Here is a 19587-nt window from a genome sequence, read left to right on the forward strand (position 1 = left end):
TACTCCAGGGAATAAAGAATTCCCAACTTGCCCCCGGAAGCACTAGGTGACACTAACACGCGCTTTAAGAGTCGTTTAGGCCGTTAACATCCAACTCAGCCCCGAGTGGACTCAATATGATAAAATCACAGCCAACAAGTTCACACGACGCTACACGAGTCAAATGGGTCGGTAACTCGCAACTACAACACACCAACTATTCAATAAATGCAATTGCGCGTTGTACCGACCCGTTGGAGTAACCGACAGCCAATTCAGCCCGTACATCAAACCGAGTGCCCCCGAGCTGAATTGATCGTTAATCGCATCAACTGTAAGACCCCGAATCCCGGGAATCCTACAGTTGGTATTCATACAAAATGCTTAGAAAAATACTTAAACTCGAAAACAATTCATTCCATTAAAATAACCAATTCAGAGTATAATTCAGCAGAAAATCATAATTAATAAAACAAGTACCCAAAACCCGGGAATTATGCCCGAAACCAAGTTGAAATGTATTTGATAAAACTTTTAAAAAGAAATGTTTAATATTTAAATCTTCCATCCAAGTATGCCCTTCACCGTCCAAGTAGCTTCATGCACGTCCAAGCAGTAAGGCATCCTCCTCCTAACCTGAAACTCACACTAACATGCACACAAAGTCAGTTTGAGCTGAGTGAGTTCAAGTTTTAATAAATAACATCAATAATTAATAATCATAATAGTCATTCCAAGGATTTTAAAAATAAATGTGATACATCAGCTAGGCCATAATCATCAATAAATAATCATCCTCGTATATATATACATACATATATATATAAACATCTTTATATTGACATCCCTATATATATATATACCAACATCTTTATAATCACATCCATATATATATATATATATATAAACATCCAAGCAATAACATCAGGGTCGAGCACAAGTACAACCCAACCTCGTAACATCTCATCTAACGTATGCAACACAAGGTAGTCATATGCAAACATCCTTAGTCGATAACGACTAATTAACATCAGGGTCAAGCACACGTACAACCCAAACACGTAACATCTCATTCAACGTATGCAAACACAAAGTAAGCATACGTAACATCCGTAGTCGATAACGACTACTAACATCGTCAAATATTGGCCGTACAATAATACATACGTACATACGATAATATCATCTCAAGGCCTACCCTATACAAGTAAGCCCATCCAAAATAATTTTAAACAATTCATCAAGCAAAATCGCTTAGGTGTGCATGCTAGCCCAAAATCTTAAAAGAGTAAAAAGGGGGCATCATGAACTCACCTGACACAAGACACATATTCACCATGAGCTAGATAATCCCTTAGAAATCCCAAAACTCAAACACCTGTCGGTTTACATACAAGCATTATAATCGACATCGAAAGGACTCGTTTATCCTACGAGACGTTCTAACAAGGTTCGAGTTACCTAAAGCCTCGACCTCATCAAACTCAATCATAACAGCCCCCGGGGCCTTACATTCACCAACACGACCTTTAGATACTCCCGGGAATAAAGAATTCCCAATTTACCCCCGGAAGCACTAAGTGACACTAACACGCGCGTTTAACAGTCATTTAGGCCGTTAACATCCAACTCAGCCCCGTGTGGACCCAATATGATAAAATCACAGCCAATAAGTCCACACGACGCTACACGAGTCAAATGGATTGGTAACTCGCAAGTACAACGCACCAACTATTCAATAAACGCAATTGTACGTTGTACCGACCCGTTTGAGTAACCGACAACCAATTCAGCCCCATAACTTATAAAAATAATTTTTCAACAGTCCGTACATCAAACCAAGTTCCCCTGAGCTGAATTGGTCATTAATCACTTCAACCCTCGCATTAAACGCATCAAACTACAATTCTAGTCAACCGAACACTAACAATCAAGCTACAACTAGTTGACCAATCTAACGGACACCAATGAACATGATTTTTAAGTATGATATACGGGACATACCTAGGAAGATTGTGGTGCAAAAACTCACTTCAAACAGCCCCGATAAGAACACAATTGAATATCCACCGGTTAAGCCTAAAATGAAGTTATCGATCAATAACAAGTAAAACGTGCAGATTTTAGCATGCGAAGATGCATTTAATTACATATGATAACCTTTGAAATAAATTATTAAATTTTTACCAGAATTTAATAAATGTCTTAGGTTTATAAATATTATATTTTTCTAGTACACACAAAATTTATAAAAGTTCCTCCAACACAGCAAGGTACGTGCAGCTATTTCAGTGCATAACAAAATGGTTTTATTTTTATAAAATTCATTACCAAACCAAATTAAATGATTCCAATTGGGTTTGATTCTTAACTCAAAATATTAAGTTCCAGAATTGGAACCAACTAATTTGGACTTGTTGAAAAAGAGTTATGATGTCGGGAAGACAGACCAGAATCCGTCATCCCACATCAGCTTTGACACTCGATCTTATAAATTCATAAAAACCATTCAAATCTCGTCCAAAAATTACATATTATACCTTTCTGGAAACTAGACTCAAAGTAGAACATCATGGAAACAAGGATCGATCAAAAACAATGGATTATCATCGCGTTACAGACCCTACAATATATGTATACGAATCTGTCAGCAAACTGTTATCATCAAAACTCAACCCTAACGTGTTCTATAACGGGTTTAATGGTGAAAAAGACTTGCATGGACGTTAGACTAACCTTGAATTGAAGTTTTACATCCTAATCTTGGCTGCAAAAAGAAAAACGAAGGCTTTGAGCTGCTGCCCTGGTTGCGATCGGCTGGAACAAAGAAGAGGCCTAGGGTTTTGTTAACATATTATAAAAGTTACACTCTAGCCACTTGAGTTGAAAGGATGCAGCAAATCTTGGATGAAAAGTAAGTTATTTTAACATACCAGGATGACGAGAGTGTCCCCGAGAAAGGCCAGATAAACCCTGAGGGATGTACATACTATACATGCTTTTAAATCATTGAACCGAAAATTAACGGGTGTTACATCAACACTCGCGTTAAACGCATCAAACTACAATTCTAGTCAACCGAACACTAACAATCTAACTATAACTAGTTGACCAATCTAACGAACACCAATGAACATGATTTTTAAGTATGTTATACTAGACATACCTAGGAAGATTTTGGTGCAAAAACCTCAACCAAAACAGTCCCGAAACCGCTCAATTGGACAGCCACCCGGTTAACCTAAAACAAGTCGTTTATCGATCAATACGCGTAATACAAAGATCAATTAAGGTGTAAAAAACATGGGGAATCATAAAACCAACCTTGAATTGAAGTTTTATGGCTTAACCTTGGCTGCACAGAAGAAAATCGCAAGGGGGGGGGGGTTCTCTGGTCCGATCGGCGCTGGAATGGGGCTAGGGTTAGATTATTTTTTTTTATGATATAAATAAATATGTTACACACTAGCCCTTCTAGTTTAAGGGATATGGCAACTTGTGAGGAAATATTAGATAACTTAACGTACCGGGAAGATGATAGGGTCAACGAATTATGCTGGTTAACTCCCGAGAACTATACATACTTTACATGCTTTAATTCTTTTAAACCGAAAATTAACGGGTGTTACATTGACTTCCAAACTCACAGACCTCATCATGAATGACGTTGGATGTAACTCGCATCAAATCATCTTCATGGATCTTAGTCATAAGATGTTTTGATATTGGTATACTCATTTAGTATCCTTAGACCTGAGATACATATTAGAACTTCCGTTTACTAAAGGCTATTCTTTGATCAGTGTCAACCGCTGTCGCGTAACTGCCAGCTATAAAGGCATTGGCTGGGAATAATCTGAAGTTCAGTGGGAGTTATATGTAATCAAGATGGGATTCTGTACTCTTACATGATATGCAACAGTTAGACATCTTGGCACCCTCGTTGATTCAAACTGGTGAAGTGTGAGGCCTCACCCAAACTTACTGTGTGTTTGATTGGACCATTGATTCTAGATCGAGAATAATAACGATTGAACGCCATATGAGATTGAATCTGATCTATGTCTCATTGTTCAATTGATGTCCTATATGGAAAGGATAGATGACAACGATTACCATAAGCTCATTGTCTTGCAATAGTGTATTCCAAGATGTTTTGGTTAATGACTTTAAAGTGTCATAACTTGTTGGGGGCAACTATGTGTAGCTAGAGCACCGCTGGCTGTCAGTGTTGAGGAACTTAACCTGAAACCGTCCAAGTGGGAGACTATTGGATTTTATGGACCGGTTCGGTAAAGTCAACGTGGCTGACCGAGTTTTGACCCGTAAGAGTTACACCTTGGTTAACGAGCATAAAATCCACTTAAATTAGTTAACCGGTATTGGCGATATTTAACGGGATTATAATTTATATTATATATAAATAATAATTTAAAGTTTATTTATTAAATAAATAAGATGGAGCGGGCTTTTAAACGAGTTGGGCTTTGGGGCTAGGTTATGTTTTATTATTGATAATAAATATTATCAATATAATATATATATATATATATATATAGATATAGATATTAATATAACCTAGTTGATGGGTTAGGTTCAAATAAGAAGTTTGATTTTCCTAAAAAGGCTAGGAATGAGGGTATTTTAGTCTAACGCTTTAATATCAAAACCTACTTACTTTAATCTTAAAACCCACTTACATTAATTTCAAAAACCCACTTACATAATACCCAATTACATCTTCACTCATCTCCTACAACCACCACCACTCCATCGCCCACCGCCACCAACAACCGTCACCCACCACCACCACCTCGCCGGAAAAGTTCGAAAAAACACAATGGAAAACACTATGAAAAACACAATGTAAAAAACACAATGGAAAAAAACACTATAAAAAACACAATGATAATAACACAATAAAAAACATAATTGTATGACACAATGTAAAAAACACAATGGAAAAAACACAATGAAAAATACTATTGTATAACACAATTTTAGTAAAACACAATTTGTGAAAACCCACTTATTTTTTTTCAATTTTTATATAACAATATGGTACTCATATAAAAAATAAAAAGACACTCGTTATTATGGTGAATTTGTTTTTCAATAAAAACGTTGTAAAAAAAGTTATTGACGTTTAAAAATGATAGGAGAATTTGGCATGTGTCTTGCATGTGGAGAGAGAAAGTCAACAAATGTGTTATTCCTTTTATACCCTTTCCCTTATGTTCACACTTGATTTCTCTCTAAACTAATCTCAACCCTCCATGTATAAAATCAATGGTCAAGAGTATCATTCCTAAAAAAACTATCCTTCATATTATAACCTAACCCTTTAGTTGATAGACATGCACGGCAAACAAAAGTTGCAGCCGTGAGAAAGGAAAAAAAAACCAAGTTTTGGTTCTTCACGTCAACAAGCAAGAACAACTGTATTGCCGCAAGCACTTCTCTGGCCACCGCCGCTGTCGAACACGTCACCGGTCGTCGCCACAGCAGTCAGTGCATCACTTGCTGCTATTGTTCGTTGCTGTCCCAACCTCGTTAACTACTACCGCCGCTGCCGTAGTGCGCCGGCGCCGCCCTGTTGTTTGTTTCGTCACCTAGCGTCGCTCGTTAACTCTCGGTGTCTCGACCGGTTATTTATTAACCGAGTTATAATTTATCTCATCTGTAGTTGATAATTAATTGTTTATTATGTCCGTGCTGGTATGGTTCTGTAACCAGATCCTGTCGGGTTTAGTTTCAGTGATGTTTACTCGTTTACTTTCCGCTGCGCATTTATTAATTAATAAGATAAATTATTATTTGTCATGTTTATTAAACCGGTTTTAATAAATAAAATTTTGACTGATTACCACTGAAACCCAACAATATAAAGGAGGAGCCTGTATTGATTTGAAAAGAAAACTCACATAGGCGTTTTGTGTAACAACTTGTTCTACAATTAATTCTTCTTGATAGATGATACACCAGAACAATTCAAAAGAAGGTACGTAATTGCGTTTCTTGATGGTGATGCTTGGTAATGGCATAAAAGTTTCGCGAGAAGCAATCCTGATGCCATAGTGAATCACATTGGATGAATGATTTGAGACCAATGCTTAAAGATTTTGATGGTGTACACATGGTGTTTGTTTGATGGAATGCCTAATAAAGATACTCAAATAAGAGAAGATTTGATATGATCTGTCGCGGAAGGGATAAGATTGAGATTCCAGATCAGTTTGTACTAGCAGAAGACGCGGTAACCAAGCATGATCTGAATGGGTTTGTTGTTATTGATAGAAACAATTCAAACACAAATGCTTGCCTTCTTGCTGAATAGTTTACTTTAGGGGTAAGATTTTGAAGACCCGAGTCATTTGGTGCCCAAAGACTATGGAATGAAAACCGGGTTGGCACCGTGTTCGTTTTGAAATTGCAGTGTTTAGTAATCACAAACTGGGACTTGCAGATGAAGTACATCAATTTATTCTAGTTATTTTTTACGGAAAGTATAGATATGTCTATGCTATCAAAAGTACAACTAAAGGATGCAGAACATTTGTTTAGCTTAAAAGATGTTCAAAACAGAAGTTCTAAGGAAGTCGAAGGAGCTGCTCACAATGAGTTGGCTTGGACAATATGAACCCGGTTTGGGCCTATACTCGTAGAGGCAAACGGGTCAAGTCAAACGCACTCATGGAGCATATTCATTTACGTGCAATTCCGTCCTAAATACTTTAGGGCGCGTTCGTTTCACGGACTTTTTTTAAAGGATTTGGAATTGGAATGGAACGGAATGTTTGAGAATCCATATCATATGTTTGGTTGGTTAATATGTATTGGAATTGGTTTCGAGCTAACACGAGTTTTCGCACTGGACGGGTTGGGTTTCGGTTTCCTTTGTTTCTTTTTGGCTGGTTTCGGAGCACTGGACGGGTTAGGTTTCGGTTTCTTTTGTTTGTTTTTGTTCGGTTACGGATTTGTTTTCGGCCTTTTGTTTCGTTGTGGTCAGGTTTTTCAATTTCATTTCTGTTCGGTTTCAGTTTTTTTGTTTCGTTTTGATCGATTTTTTCGGTTTCCATTAATTCGGTTCAGTTTTGGTTTGTGTTTCGTTTTCGTCGACTTTCGGTTTCGGTTCATTTCTCATTTTTTTAGAACGAGGGCAAAGGGGGAAACATTTTAGTTTTTTTACATTTTTCGTTTTAGATTTATATTTTGAGTTATGATTTTTTTATTAATTTTTTTGAAATTTTTTTGGAGGGGTTTTTGATTTATATAAGAAAATCCTTTATTTTCCATAACAATGCTTTAAAATAGGTGAGATTTTAAAATCCCATAAAATGTGGGATTTGATGGGATTTAGTTTTCATTATCATTTTTTCATTTAATGAAACAAACATATCAATTCATGGGATTTAAAATTTCATTCCTTAGAATTCCTTCCAAATCTTTGAAACGAACAGGACCTAAAGATGAATTTGTGTCTTGGATATATATTACCAAACTTGCACGATACATGTGGTACTTCATAAACTGCATGCCACAAGTAAATTAAATTGCTAATTAGTTTTAGTTCTTATTCGGTGTCTATTTGTCAGCTTATTCGGTTATGGAATTTGTTATTTTACTTAAAATTATGTAGTAACTACTAACTTGTACAGATCTTTGCATGATACTCTTGGTTTTTGAAGTTCACCATATTGTGTATTGTGTTGTATCAACAATTCAGCATGATTTAGTCACTTGCATACATATAGCAGTCATTTTAGTTTCATCTTAAAATTAAAATGGATGTGTGTTATTTCAATATTTGAATTGTGAGAGAAAAAATAAATAGGTATTTGACTGAACACAACCTAGAAAATGATCCAAACGCATTTTGACGCCCTACCCGCCCATTTTTCGACCCCAAGTAGAACTTATAAAAGCCATGACTGAACACAACCCTAGAAATATTGAAGATAAGAACATTTTTTAGACATTATTCTTGCAATTAAGAGATTTTTTCAAGGCTATTAGAATCTTGAACTCCACCCTAAGATCGATCATCAACACCATCTTTATCATAAGAGATGATGTAACCACCTTCGTTCAGTTTGTTTACTCAACCCATTCAACAAATTACCCGTCTAAACTGCCTTAATGTTTCTAGCATCCGCCAACAAAAACTCTGTAAATCAAGCACAACCAGGTACCTTATTCCCAACAAACATATTCAGCATACAAAGTTGCCAATCAACGCATAATACGCTGGATTTAGAGGTATCATTTTTTTAATTTTTTTAAGCTCAGTTAACAGTGGCTCACATGGCAGGTGTTGGATCGCAAGGCATTTTATATGCATTACTTTTTCTGCTTTCCAATAAAGATCAACCATACAAGAAAAATGCTCCAAAAGATGATTTTTATATATCATATACTAAACACATCTTTTTAAATCAAGTTTGGCCTTGGTCAACAAGAGCCGAACTACTGCATGCTGACAGAACCGCAACCATGGTCATATGATTTGATCCAATCATCTCTTTAAATAAGTGTAGTGTAGGCCACTACAAGCTGACATACCTTTTGGACTTGTAGAGAGTTGCGCGTCTTCCGGTCCGGCAGCCTCCTGCATTACAATCAAAAAGTTCACTCCACATGCTCTTAAATGCATACCCTGAAATTATGGAATTCCAGGAAATGCAACCTCTAAGGGGCATTTCGTCGAACAATTTGTTGGCGTGCTTTTCCTTTTGAAGATAATCAAACTAACAACCTTTCATAGTTTCTTTACAGTCTTCAGTCCACCGGTTTGGATGGGAACCGGTTTGAATGGGAACAAAGGTTTTTGGCATCGATTTGGTTGTTTGAGTTGATGGAAGTGGCTGAGGTGGAATCGGGGATGACGACGGGTAGTGGGGCTGGTGGAAGTGTGGCTAAAGAACATTGGTAAGTTCAATTTAATTAGGGTTGTCCTTGGCACTAATACAAAATTGATCAAGCATTGCATCCGTGAAATATCCCATGTAATGAAGTCTGAACTCCGATGCCAACCACTGAACCAGCAGAATGGTTCATCATCAAAGGATTCAATGACATAGGGAAACAATTCGTCATCATAGATCGCGTAAAAGAGAAAATACCGTTCAGCTTAAGAGATCCATAGGGTGAGGTTAGATTCAGTAAAAAGAGGTAATCGCGAATGCTTCCACAAGAGTTCTTTCAAAGTGATCTAGGCTAAAGCTCAATGAAAACACCAATAGATACGGTTTATTCGAAATAACTGCAAATTTCCCAAGAACACAAGATAAAAAAGAAAGAAAACCAAATAAATATTCTTTTATTAGTATTAAAAAGTTCAACGATTTTTAAAGAAAACAAGAAAAAAGTAGGAAACATAATCAAACTAGGAAACAAATTCATAACTAAAATAAAATAACTTGCAGATCAAGAAATATGATTCTTGATATATCCAAATCTTTATAATCTTCATAGCGCGTCAGCTTATGAGTCTCTCTTTTAGATTGGGTCCTTTGTGATATATGGATCGTATCACCACCCCACTCCACTCATCACCTTTCATATATGCCTATTTATCTTACTAATTCTTAAAGCATTTGTGGAGTCGTCTAGAACTCTAAATCGAGGTGTATAATTAAAAAATTCAGATTCTTCTTCTAATGTTTCTGATGGACCACTTCTATTTGCACTTCCGCTTTTCCAACCAACCAGTCTAACTCCAAAACCACTATATAAAAAACCATGTTCAGTTATTAAAGAAAACAAAACCTCATTGTAGGTTGAGTCCCACCATGCAGTGTGTCTGAGTGAAGCAAATGAAACATACCAAGCACATGCTCTTTTATGATAACCACTCTCCTTCCAAACCACGTCATCTTTATAATCCATACGACTCATCACCGTGTTCATTTTCATTCCTAAAGAAAGAAAACCATTATAGTGTGTTCCAGCAGTGCACAGTAAGATTCCAGAATAATCATTGGACCAATTCTCTGAAAGTTTCAATCTACATTTATTCCATTTAACAAGAGGAGGTCTAAACGCCTTTGCAAGATCAAGGCCTTCAAGTCTTATAAACATGGAGTGATTATTAAGAGCGTTTCCCTAATTAATAAACACAAATTAATATATGTGAAGCTTCAATTATAGATATTCAAAAAACACAGAGAGAGAATAAATACATACCTCAAGCATGGATTGTAGTAACCTGCTGCCGTCAGTTATTACACCTCCCGCAATAATTGAGACTTCACATAACCATTTACAATTTGTGAAACAATCGCCAACGGTTGTAAGTGCTTTGCAACGGTCTGCTTCAAGAATACATAAACCTGACGGGAGCTTGGGCAATTCAACAAGCAATTCGCAGTCACTTAGTTTGAGGATTTTGAGTCGAGTAAGTTGCAAGAGGCTGAAATCTAACCGTGTAAAATCGTTGCAGCTTAAATCTAACTCTTGTAAATTGGATAACTCACAAATATCAGACGAGATTTCTCCATCTTTTAAATAGCATCTTGTCAGATCCAACTTTCGTAAGCTATGAGTCAACTGCGGGAACACCAACTGCAAACTAAATAGTTCACTTCTAACACGGTGTAGGTCCAACTCTTCTAAATGTTTTAATCCATAAAAGTTGACTTCTTTGTTCTTTAAATAAGAACACCTTGTTAAGTTAATAGAAACAAGGTTGGGACATTGGTAGCCGATTGATGAGAGCAGACCATCTATCCCCATATTATCCAAATTCAACTCTACCAAGCTTTTCGTTTTTGATATGATCTCTGGGAACTCCAAACTATTGTGGCAATTTGTGATTTCAAGAGTCTTGAGTTTTCCCATATGGACAATCGTTGGAAACGTTCTAAGCTTTTCACAATATGATACACATACACATTCAAGACTTGTATGTTTCCCAAGTGATGGGTGGATTTCTTGTAACTCTTCGCAATCGAAGAGTTTCAACTCTTGAAGACATGGGAGTCCATCAAAATTTGGTGTCCTGAGTAGATTCTCCATCCGTATGAGTTCAAGCACTTTCAAATAGGGCAGATGCTAATTATTATATAAAAGCATACACAAGTTAGTTTTTATGAAAATTTATATGATAACAGATAAATGGCAGAATCTAAAGTTTCAAGGCCACCTCTAAGAGGTTGTATAAATACTTATATGCCTGTTCTTAGGGTGTGAATTAATTAGTCGCTCAAGATGGTCTAAATTATATGTTAAGCAAATGAGCAATTGAATTACCTTGTCATCTTTCCAAAGTTGTTTTTGCAAGCTGTGAGTCATTCTCAAAATAGCAAGCCTTTTTGGTTGAAAACTGTCTGGAAATGGACTCGTAGGATAACCATACCATTTAATAAATTGCAACTCATTTGAAAGAAAATCAGGTCCTTCAGCATTCTTATTATTAAGATTCATTATAAACCACAAATCTAGCCACCTTAGTTTCTTCATGTTTGATATAATCTTACACATAGGTGATAAATGACCATCATCATACAAACCAGCCGCAAATTTAATCGCTTCAATTTTGTTATTTTCCTACAATATAGGAGAAAACAAAGTAAAGATTGTGCTAAAATATATATACTTTTATAGGTTTGAACATATGCATCATTCAGTGAGCATATAGTGAGTATTTTAAAAAGCAAGATAATTAACTTGATATATACCATTATGCCATTCTCAAGAAACATGTTTCTGATTTCTTCATCTTTCCAAACTCTGCTATGCCATTCAGGGTTGTTAGGATGTTCTCCTCTAACAATATAATATCCCATTTCTTGAATCAAATCATGCATATCAAACGTACCGTCCACAATAGTTATGAGAGCCTTTTGACTTAACACCTTTATTCCAATATCAGGGTGATAACCACAAGCGTCAAACACCTCCATTGCATCAAGATTCGGATAATAGGTTTTTATGCTTTTCCCTCTAAAGAAACATGCAATATCCAAGAACAACTCTTTCTCCACATTTTTAAGTCCATCGTAGCTAATTTTTAGCTTTTCCAAAATTTCCATTTCTGGAATATCTTTTAGTCTAGCCAAAGAACTCGTCCATTCCTTCTCATCTTTGTCATATAAAAAAGAACCTAAAACTTTGAGCGCTAGTGGGAGCCCATTAGAATAGGAAACCACATGTAATGAAAGTTTCTCATAATCTTTTACAAGGTTATCTTTGTTATATGCATGTTTATTAAAAAGCATAATAGCCTCTTCTTTTGATAATAATGTGACAGGACACACATGGTCTACCTTGTGGGCTCTTAGTACATGTTCATCTCTAGTTGTAATTACTATTCGACTCCCACTACCAAACCACTTATGTGATCCAACTAAAGCATCTAGTTGCTCACCATCGTTGACATCATCAAGAACAATTAAGACATTACTATGATTTAATCTACTTCTTATTATGTGCTTTCCTTCTTCAACGCTCTGCAATTTCATTTCTTTTTTCAAAAGTCTCGATATCAAATTTTCTTGCAGGCTTTCTAGACCGTGTTTGCTTGATTTCTCTCGGATATTCTCAATAATGCAATGACCTTGAAAACGGTGAGAAATTTTCATACATAGAGAAGATGCAAGAGTAGTCTTACCACCGCCCCCGACACCCCATACTCCAACCATGCGCACGCCATCTGACCCAATATCTAACTGTGCTTCCAGTTCTTGCAAGCGAGCACTCATCCCAACAAGGTCTTCATCTACATATGAATCTGCAGAAAACAACTTATCTGAAATTGTATCAACAATTTCTTTAATGACTTTCGATTCATGCCTGCAGATCAGAAACATATATATAATCAGTGTATGTTCACATTTATTCACAAAGTGGTACCCAATAAAATAACGCAATGATTTGTAAAACATCTTAAATCTGTTATCGAAATAGGACCGCTACCCCAAAGTCAACTTCACTAATAGAAATGACTGTATATATATTCAGCCTTTAATTAACAATGTAATTTTTCGAGAGAAAGACACTTTTAATTAACAAATGAATGTGTATTACGTCTAACTTGTAAAAAAAGGCCTACACCTTAAGCATATATCAATCGATCAATCGAACCCACTAGAAATCCTGCCAACAACAAAGCTATTAGTAGGCAAACCGTACCTTTATTCCAAAGAATATAGAAGTTGCTTACAGAGAGACGCCCAGCTCAAAAACTATATTTATGACGTTGTATAAGAACCCCGAAAGACACTTGCACATATACAAACTATAAAAATGCTATTTTTAAGAGAAAGTCACTTTTAAACAACAAAATGAAGATGAAACTAAGTTTTAAACAATAAGGAGAGTAAAGTACCCATTTGCAATGTTTTTAGGTTCCCATCCAGCAATTTCACTTGCACAAACAAGTGCTTTTCTCCATAATTCAACCTTGCTCGTGTTCTCTATCTCATGTTTGGCAAATAATCCTCCAAATTTTCCTTTGAGTTTTCTGAAATTTAGTTTAGTGTTTCCCACCTTTTGTTTCGTAAAACCTCTTCCGAAGTCCCCCTTTTGCTTTCTCACATCTGAGGGGTCTACGTCATAAAATACAGGCATAACAGTTAACCCTCTCGTATCCTTGCATTTCATAATATATGCAAGCTCTTCCAAACACCACGAAGAGTCTGCATAATTTTTTGAGAATATAATGAGAGCAATCTGCGATCCTTCGATAGCCTTGAAGAGAGATGGACCGATGGAGTCACCTCGGGGAAGTGTCTCATCGTCCTTGTAAGTATAGATTTTTCTATCTGCAAGGGCTGCGTAGAGATGATCCACAAATGTCTTGCGAGTATCTTCTCCTCTAAAACTAAGAAAAACATCCTTTTTACAAGACTGAGAATCAGATGAAGAAGATGCCATTGATGCGCTCTTGAGAGACACAAGGGAAATGAAATTAGATTGATGTGGATTTCCTGAGTGATTATTTAAACATACATAGATCTGAGACCATGTGGTTTCCAGCACTATCAGATTACAATAATCGAAAAGGAGATATCTATAAACAAATATTCTTTATATTCAAAAAAGAATGTTGGTCAGTAACAACGGCTTTGGATGCATGACCCTGACCCCATGTAATGCACCTTTCTTATTAACTAAACAATTAATAAATTTTTTATTAAGTAAATAAAGGACTAAATATTCCGTGATTTAAGTGCATACAACCGAATAATAAATCAATAACAATATAAAAATTGAAAGCTTATACGTATATCAGATTACCCAACTAAAAACAACAATAATAATAATAATATCAGGTATACATAAAGGATCCAATACAATAATTCCTTATCATACATTACGTACGCGACTATCTAGATTGTTGATTCCAAAAACACCTTAACCCTAAAATCACAACTACGCGAGCCGGTCTTCATACACCTGCCCCTAACGATTCCGTCCACCATCACCTTCCAGTGATTCTGTCCACCACCTACCGTCGAGACCACCATCCACCGTCGTGAGACACCGTCACTTTTTGTTTTTCACATGTTTGTTTTGCTTTTGATAAGAATTGAAATTGAAATTAAAGCCAACTGATCGGTTAATCTTTGAAATCGATTCAATTAATCCTCAATTTGAAGCTTCAATCGATCAATTTTGACTTTTGAGTGATGGGGTTTAACCTTGAAAGTATCAGGTTTTATGCCTGAAAGTTTTAGTTTTTAACCTTGAACGTTTTAGGGTTTATCATTCAACGTTTTAGGTTTTAAAATTTGACTTGAACGTATTTGCTTTTTTATACTTTGTTTTGGTGAAAAATTAACAAAGGTAATTTCGTAACCAAATTAGTGAGTGAGGCGTGGTGCTTGGTTGAAACTTGAAATGAATGCAAAAATGCTACAACACAAAGATTTGTTGCGAGGAAAAAACCTGTTATCCTTAGGATAACAAGAAAAAAACCCCGGGGGGTGAAAACTATCACCACCAGTTTATTAATAATCGTAAAAGGTTACAAGTGGTGGAGCTTTTCTCTTTGGATCGTGTTACATAGTGTTGCTATAGCTAGAGTGTGAGAGTTGTGTGTTTTAATCCCGAGATAGTTGCTCTATTTATACAAAAATAAATAACTAACATGCCTAAAAATCAGGAAATGAAAGAGTAAATCAAAAAATATCCGTTGTCTTCCATTTAGCACGTTTTTGAAGTAGTTGCCGAGTGGCCCGAGTCCTCAGGAGATCATGGGAACGTTATAAGACCTGGTAAACATCAAAGAAAGGCGGTTGAGTCGTTAGTACAACAACATATTAAGGATATCTGTATCTTCGGAGGATACTATATCCTGGAGTTATCCTGAATATATCATTTGCTTAGGATACCGAAAATCCGATGCCTAACAATTGTCCCCAAATTGACGGCTGTAAAAGGTGGTTTACAGTTGTTGATTTTTTGAATTTTGAATTTTGCAGGTGGAGTGGATAAGCTACACGTGTCGATCATCCGTAGAACCGTCAAAAACCCCTTTGTTATTTTATATTTATCTGGGATAAATATTTCAAACCTTCACCCGATCATTATCCAGGTAAATCTCTTTCTTTCTTTGCTCTTTATCTTCAAACATATTCCTATCCCGACTCAGAATGGCTAAGGAGGCTAAGGGTGCTAGCCTGGACACTCCCTTTTTGGGATGGGGCTGCTTGGGAAAAAATCATGGCGGAGCTGAGCGGGGAAAATGTGAAAGAGCCGGGGCCAAGTGGACAAAGTGGCTGATGAGACGGTGAAGGCGGTGGCTGGCGAAGCGATGAAGGTGGTGATCGGTGAGGATCAACTGGGCGATGATGGTGATAAATACAAGGCCTGAGCCTGGTTTTTTTGAATGTTTGTTTGAGGCTTAATGATGGTTGTAGTATGTTGAACAATTTGAATTTCTGTTGAACAATTATGCTTAGGATATAAAGGAAATACGGGTGGAGGGATCTGAGTTTCAAGACGAAGCCTATTATCCTGAACTTCAACTATCTGACAATGCCTGGGTGGAAGGGTCTTCCTGTTTGTTGAGAACGAAGCCTGGGCATTGTTCTTAATTTCCTGCATTTTCCGTTAGTTATGACATAATCTTTTGGCTTTACATTTTGTTTCATTTGTATGATATTTTAGATAATTCATCTTGATATGTTTTAATCATAACATGTCCGAGAAATATTTTTGAGACTTAAGTCTTCGAAACAGAACATCTTAAGGATAACGTACCCAGAAAACATATTTCTTAAACTTATTATATTTCATAATAAAATATTTTAAGGATAATATCTCCAGAAAATATATCTTTAAGACCTATCATAAAATATCTTGAGGATAATATACCCTTAAAACTTATATAAATGTGGGTTGTCACATTAAGCTGAAAGATCGTATCTTTGAAAATAAAATATATAATAAGACTAAGTGTAAAGAAGTACCTTTGTAGTGAATACTTATAAACTTAACAAGCTTACATATGATGTCCCCGGCAGTTGAGTCTTTATGGATCATGCTTTTGGAACTTGCTAAGTTAAAAATAACTCAGTGACATCTTATACGCTTAGCGACTTGGCCAATCTCCGATCTATCAAAACCAAGTTAGAAAATTATGGGGATAAAGTCTGTTTACTGGCGATAAAGCCTTTACTAGCATAAAACCCGTTATGCTGGCAACAAGGCCTATACTTGAGAGACATGAAAATGTCTAAACCTTAGATAAAACTGGGGAAAATCCCAAACGTGAGTGACATGAAAATGCCGAAACCTTAGATAACATGAAAATGTTATAAACCTTAGTAACGTATGTGTGACACGTCTGCCACTTATCTTGAGGATCCGATCTATAGCCAACAACAACCGGATTATCAGCTGGTCTGGTCCGGCTGACTCGAACTATAGTCGAACATCGTGCGCTCCAGGCGGGGTGTTACCCAATTCGTTAGAAAGGTGAAGACCTTTAAACCTTAGAAGATATCAAGGATATCTTATTCATGTGGGAGGTGATCAGCCTCTAACTATTTTCGAGATTTTGTATCCTTAGGATACTTGCAAAACACTGAATTCTTGATGAGGGGTGGGTGTTAGCTTGGCTAACACCCCTCCGATGCTTAAGTCAGTAAACTTGATAAAAAGATAATAAAGTTTAAATATGTAAGAATTCAAAGATAGGTTAGGGAACATACCTATATCTCAAATTGTTAAGGATACGAACATACCGGTTGAGGATACTAGCAAAAATATGCCTTAAGGTGGATAGCGTTCCAAGCTCTCGGTAAAGGAACACCTTCCATAGTGATCAATTTGTAGGCCCCTTTGCCTGCTTCTGAATCGATCAAGTAAGGACCTTCCCACTTCGGAGCTAGCTTTCCATCTGCTGGGTTAGTGGTATTATGGAATGTCTTTCTTAACACCATATCTCCTACTTGGAATCTTCAAATTCGAATGTTCTTGTTGTAGGACTAGGCTATTCTTTGTTGATAGGCTGCCATTCTGATTTTGGCAAGATCTATGAGCTCGTCAATAGTGTCTAGGTCTTCTGTAATGCTTGGGTTGTTGGACTCGGTATCTTGGATGCTGGTTATTGCTGTGGGGATCACCATCTCTGTAGGGATAACAGCTTCAGTCCCAAACACCAAAGAGAAAGGTATTTGACCCGTTACATTTTATGAAGTAGTCCTATCAGCCCAAAGTACGAATGGCAATTCTTCAGCCCATTTTCCCTTCTTGAACCCCAACTTTTTCTTCAAGTTGTTGATGATGATCTTATTACTTGACTCTGCTTGACCACTGGCTTGAGGATGTACCGGTGTTAAAGTTACCATCTTGATTCCCCAACTTTCACAAAAGTTGGTTGTTCGGCTACCAATGAATTGTGAATCGTTATCACAAATGATCTCCGCCGGGATACCGAATCTTGTCAGGATATTGCGCTTGATAAATGAGATCACTTCTTTCTCTCTCACTTGGACAAATGCTTCTGCTTCGATCCACTTGGAGAAATAATCGGTCATGGCCAGCAAAAAGACCTTTCCACCAGGAGCCTTGGGCAGCTTTCCCACAATATCCATTCCCCATTTCATAAATGGCCACGGGGATATGATAGGATGTAGTGGTTCAGCTGGTTGATGCAAGATGTTGTTGTGTCCTTGACAAGCGTCACACTTCTTGGAGAAACTCATTGCGTCCTTCTTCATTGTTGTCTAGAAATAACCTGTTCTTAGTATCTCGGATACCAAGACTCTGCTCCGAGTGTGGTTTCCACAATCACCTTCATGTATATCCTTGAGGACTTCTTGTACTTCATGATGTTCCAAGCACCTCAAGTATGGACCTACAAGTGACTTCCTATATAAAACATTATTTAGGAAAATATATTGGGTTACCTTCATTCGAAAAGCTCTGGGATTTTCTCCTTCTGGGATCTCGTTATCCTAAAGATACCGTATTATTGGACGGGTCCAGGATACTGGATCGTCATCAGGTTTTGAAGTCTCCATGACTTCGTGGTTCTCCTTTGTTCCTGGAGTCAAGATATGTACGATGGGTATCTTGAAGTCATCTGGTATCTTGAGAGCTGATGCTAAATTCGCTAAGGCATTTGTTCAGCGTTCTCTTCTCTTGGTACCTGTACTATATCAAACGTCTCGAAACACATAGCTAATTGCTTAACTATTTCTAAATACTTAGCTAAGTTTTTTGCATTTACTGCATAAGAGCCATTAAAATGGTCAGCTAATAATAAAGAATCAACATAGACCTGAAGATACATGACCTTCATATCCTAGCTAATTGTAAGCCTGCTATCAAGGCTTCATACTCAGCCTCATTATTAGTGGCCTGGAATTCACAAGATATAGATAGAGGTATAATGTCCCCCTGTGATGATTTTAGCAAGATACCTAGACCTGTTCCTCTTATGTTGGAGGCTCCATCTATATGCAAGGTCCAATTCTCCTTGACATCCAATTATTGAACTTATTTTCTACTTCTTCAAGGATATCCTGGCTAAAATCAACCACAAAGTCGGCAAGTGCCTGAGATTTGATGGTTGTTCTTGGTTCATACAAAATTTCGTATGCACTAATTTCACAGCCCACTTCGCCATCCTACCTGACATTTCTAGTTTCCTCAAAACAGCCTTAATAGGATAGTTAATTTTTACATGAATAACATGAGTTTCAAAGTAATGTCTTAATTTAGTAGAAGCCATTATAAGTGCTAAAAGTAATTTTTCAAGATAAGAATACCTGGATTCAGCATCTAGTAGGCTTTTACTTACATAATATATTGGATGTTGTTAACCTTTGTGATCTTTGACTAGCACAGCACTTATTGCACTCCCCTAAACGGCTAAGTACAAAGATAGTGGTTCACCATCAACTGGCTTCATCAGGAGTGGTGCTGAGGATAAGTATTCCTTCAAGGACGCCAAAGCCCTTTCTTGCTTCTCTCCCAATTCAAACTTCTAATTCTTCCTCAGGATATCATAGAAGTCTTTACACTTCTCTAAAGATCTTGAGATAAACCTGCTGAGAGCTGCTATTCTTCCAGTTAACCTTTGGACAACTTTGACATTTCTTGGTGATCTGATATCTAAGATAGCTTTGATCTGCTCGGGGCTTGCTTCTATTC

The 19587-nt window shown here is 36.8% G+C and overlaps 1 protein-coding gene across 1 annotated transcript; it reads right to left on the minus strand.

The window, feature by feature from the left end:
- Positions 1–9666: 9666 nt before the first annotated feature.
- On the minus strand, positions 9667–13720 carry LOC143568800 (TMV resistance protein N-like). Its single transcript, XM_077054861.1, has 6 exons — positions 13468–13720; positions 13307–13398; positions 11658–12771; positions 11230–11526; positions 10165–11031; positions 9667–9706 (listed from the first exon to the last, which is right to left on the minus strand). The coding sequence occupies exons 1-6, from the start codon at positions 13579–13581 to the stop codon at positions 9692–9694; spliced, it is 2499 nt and encodes an 832-aa protein (XP_076910976.1). The 5' UTR covers positions 13582–13720; the 3' UTR covers positions 9667–9691.
- Positions 13721–19587: the final 5867 nt, after the last annotated feature.

The sequence above is a fragment of the Bidens hawaiensis genome, unplaced genomic scaffold (genome assembly GCF_021521415.1).
Source record: "Bidens hawaiensis isolate Kalapana, Puna unplaced genomic scaffold, B.hawaiensis_p1.1 tig00024229_1, whole genome shotgun sequence".
NCBI classification, from domain to species: Eukaryota; Viridiplantae; Streptophyta; class Magnoliopsida; order Asterales; family Asteraceae; genus Bidens; species Bidens hawaiensis.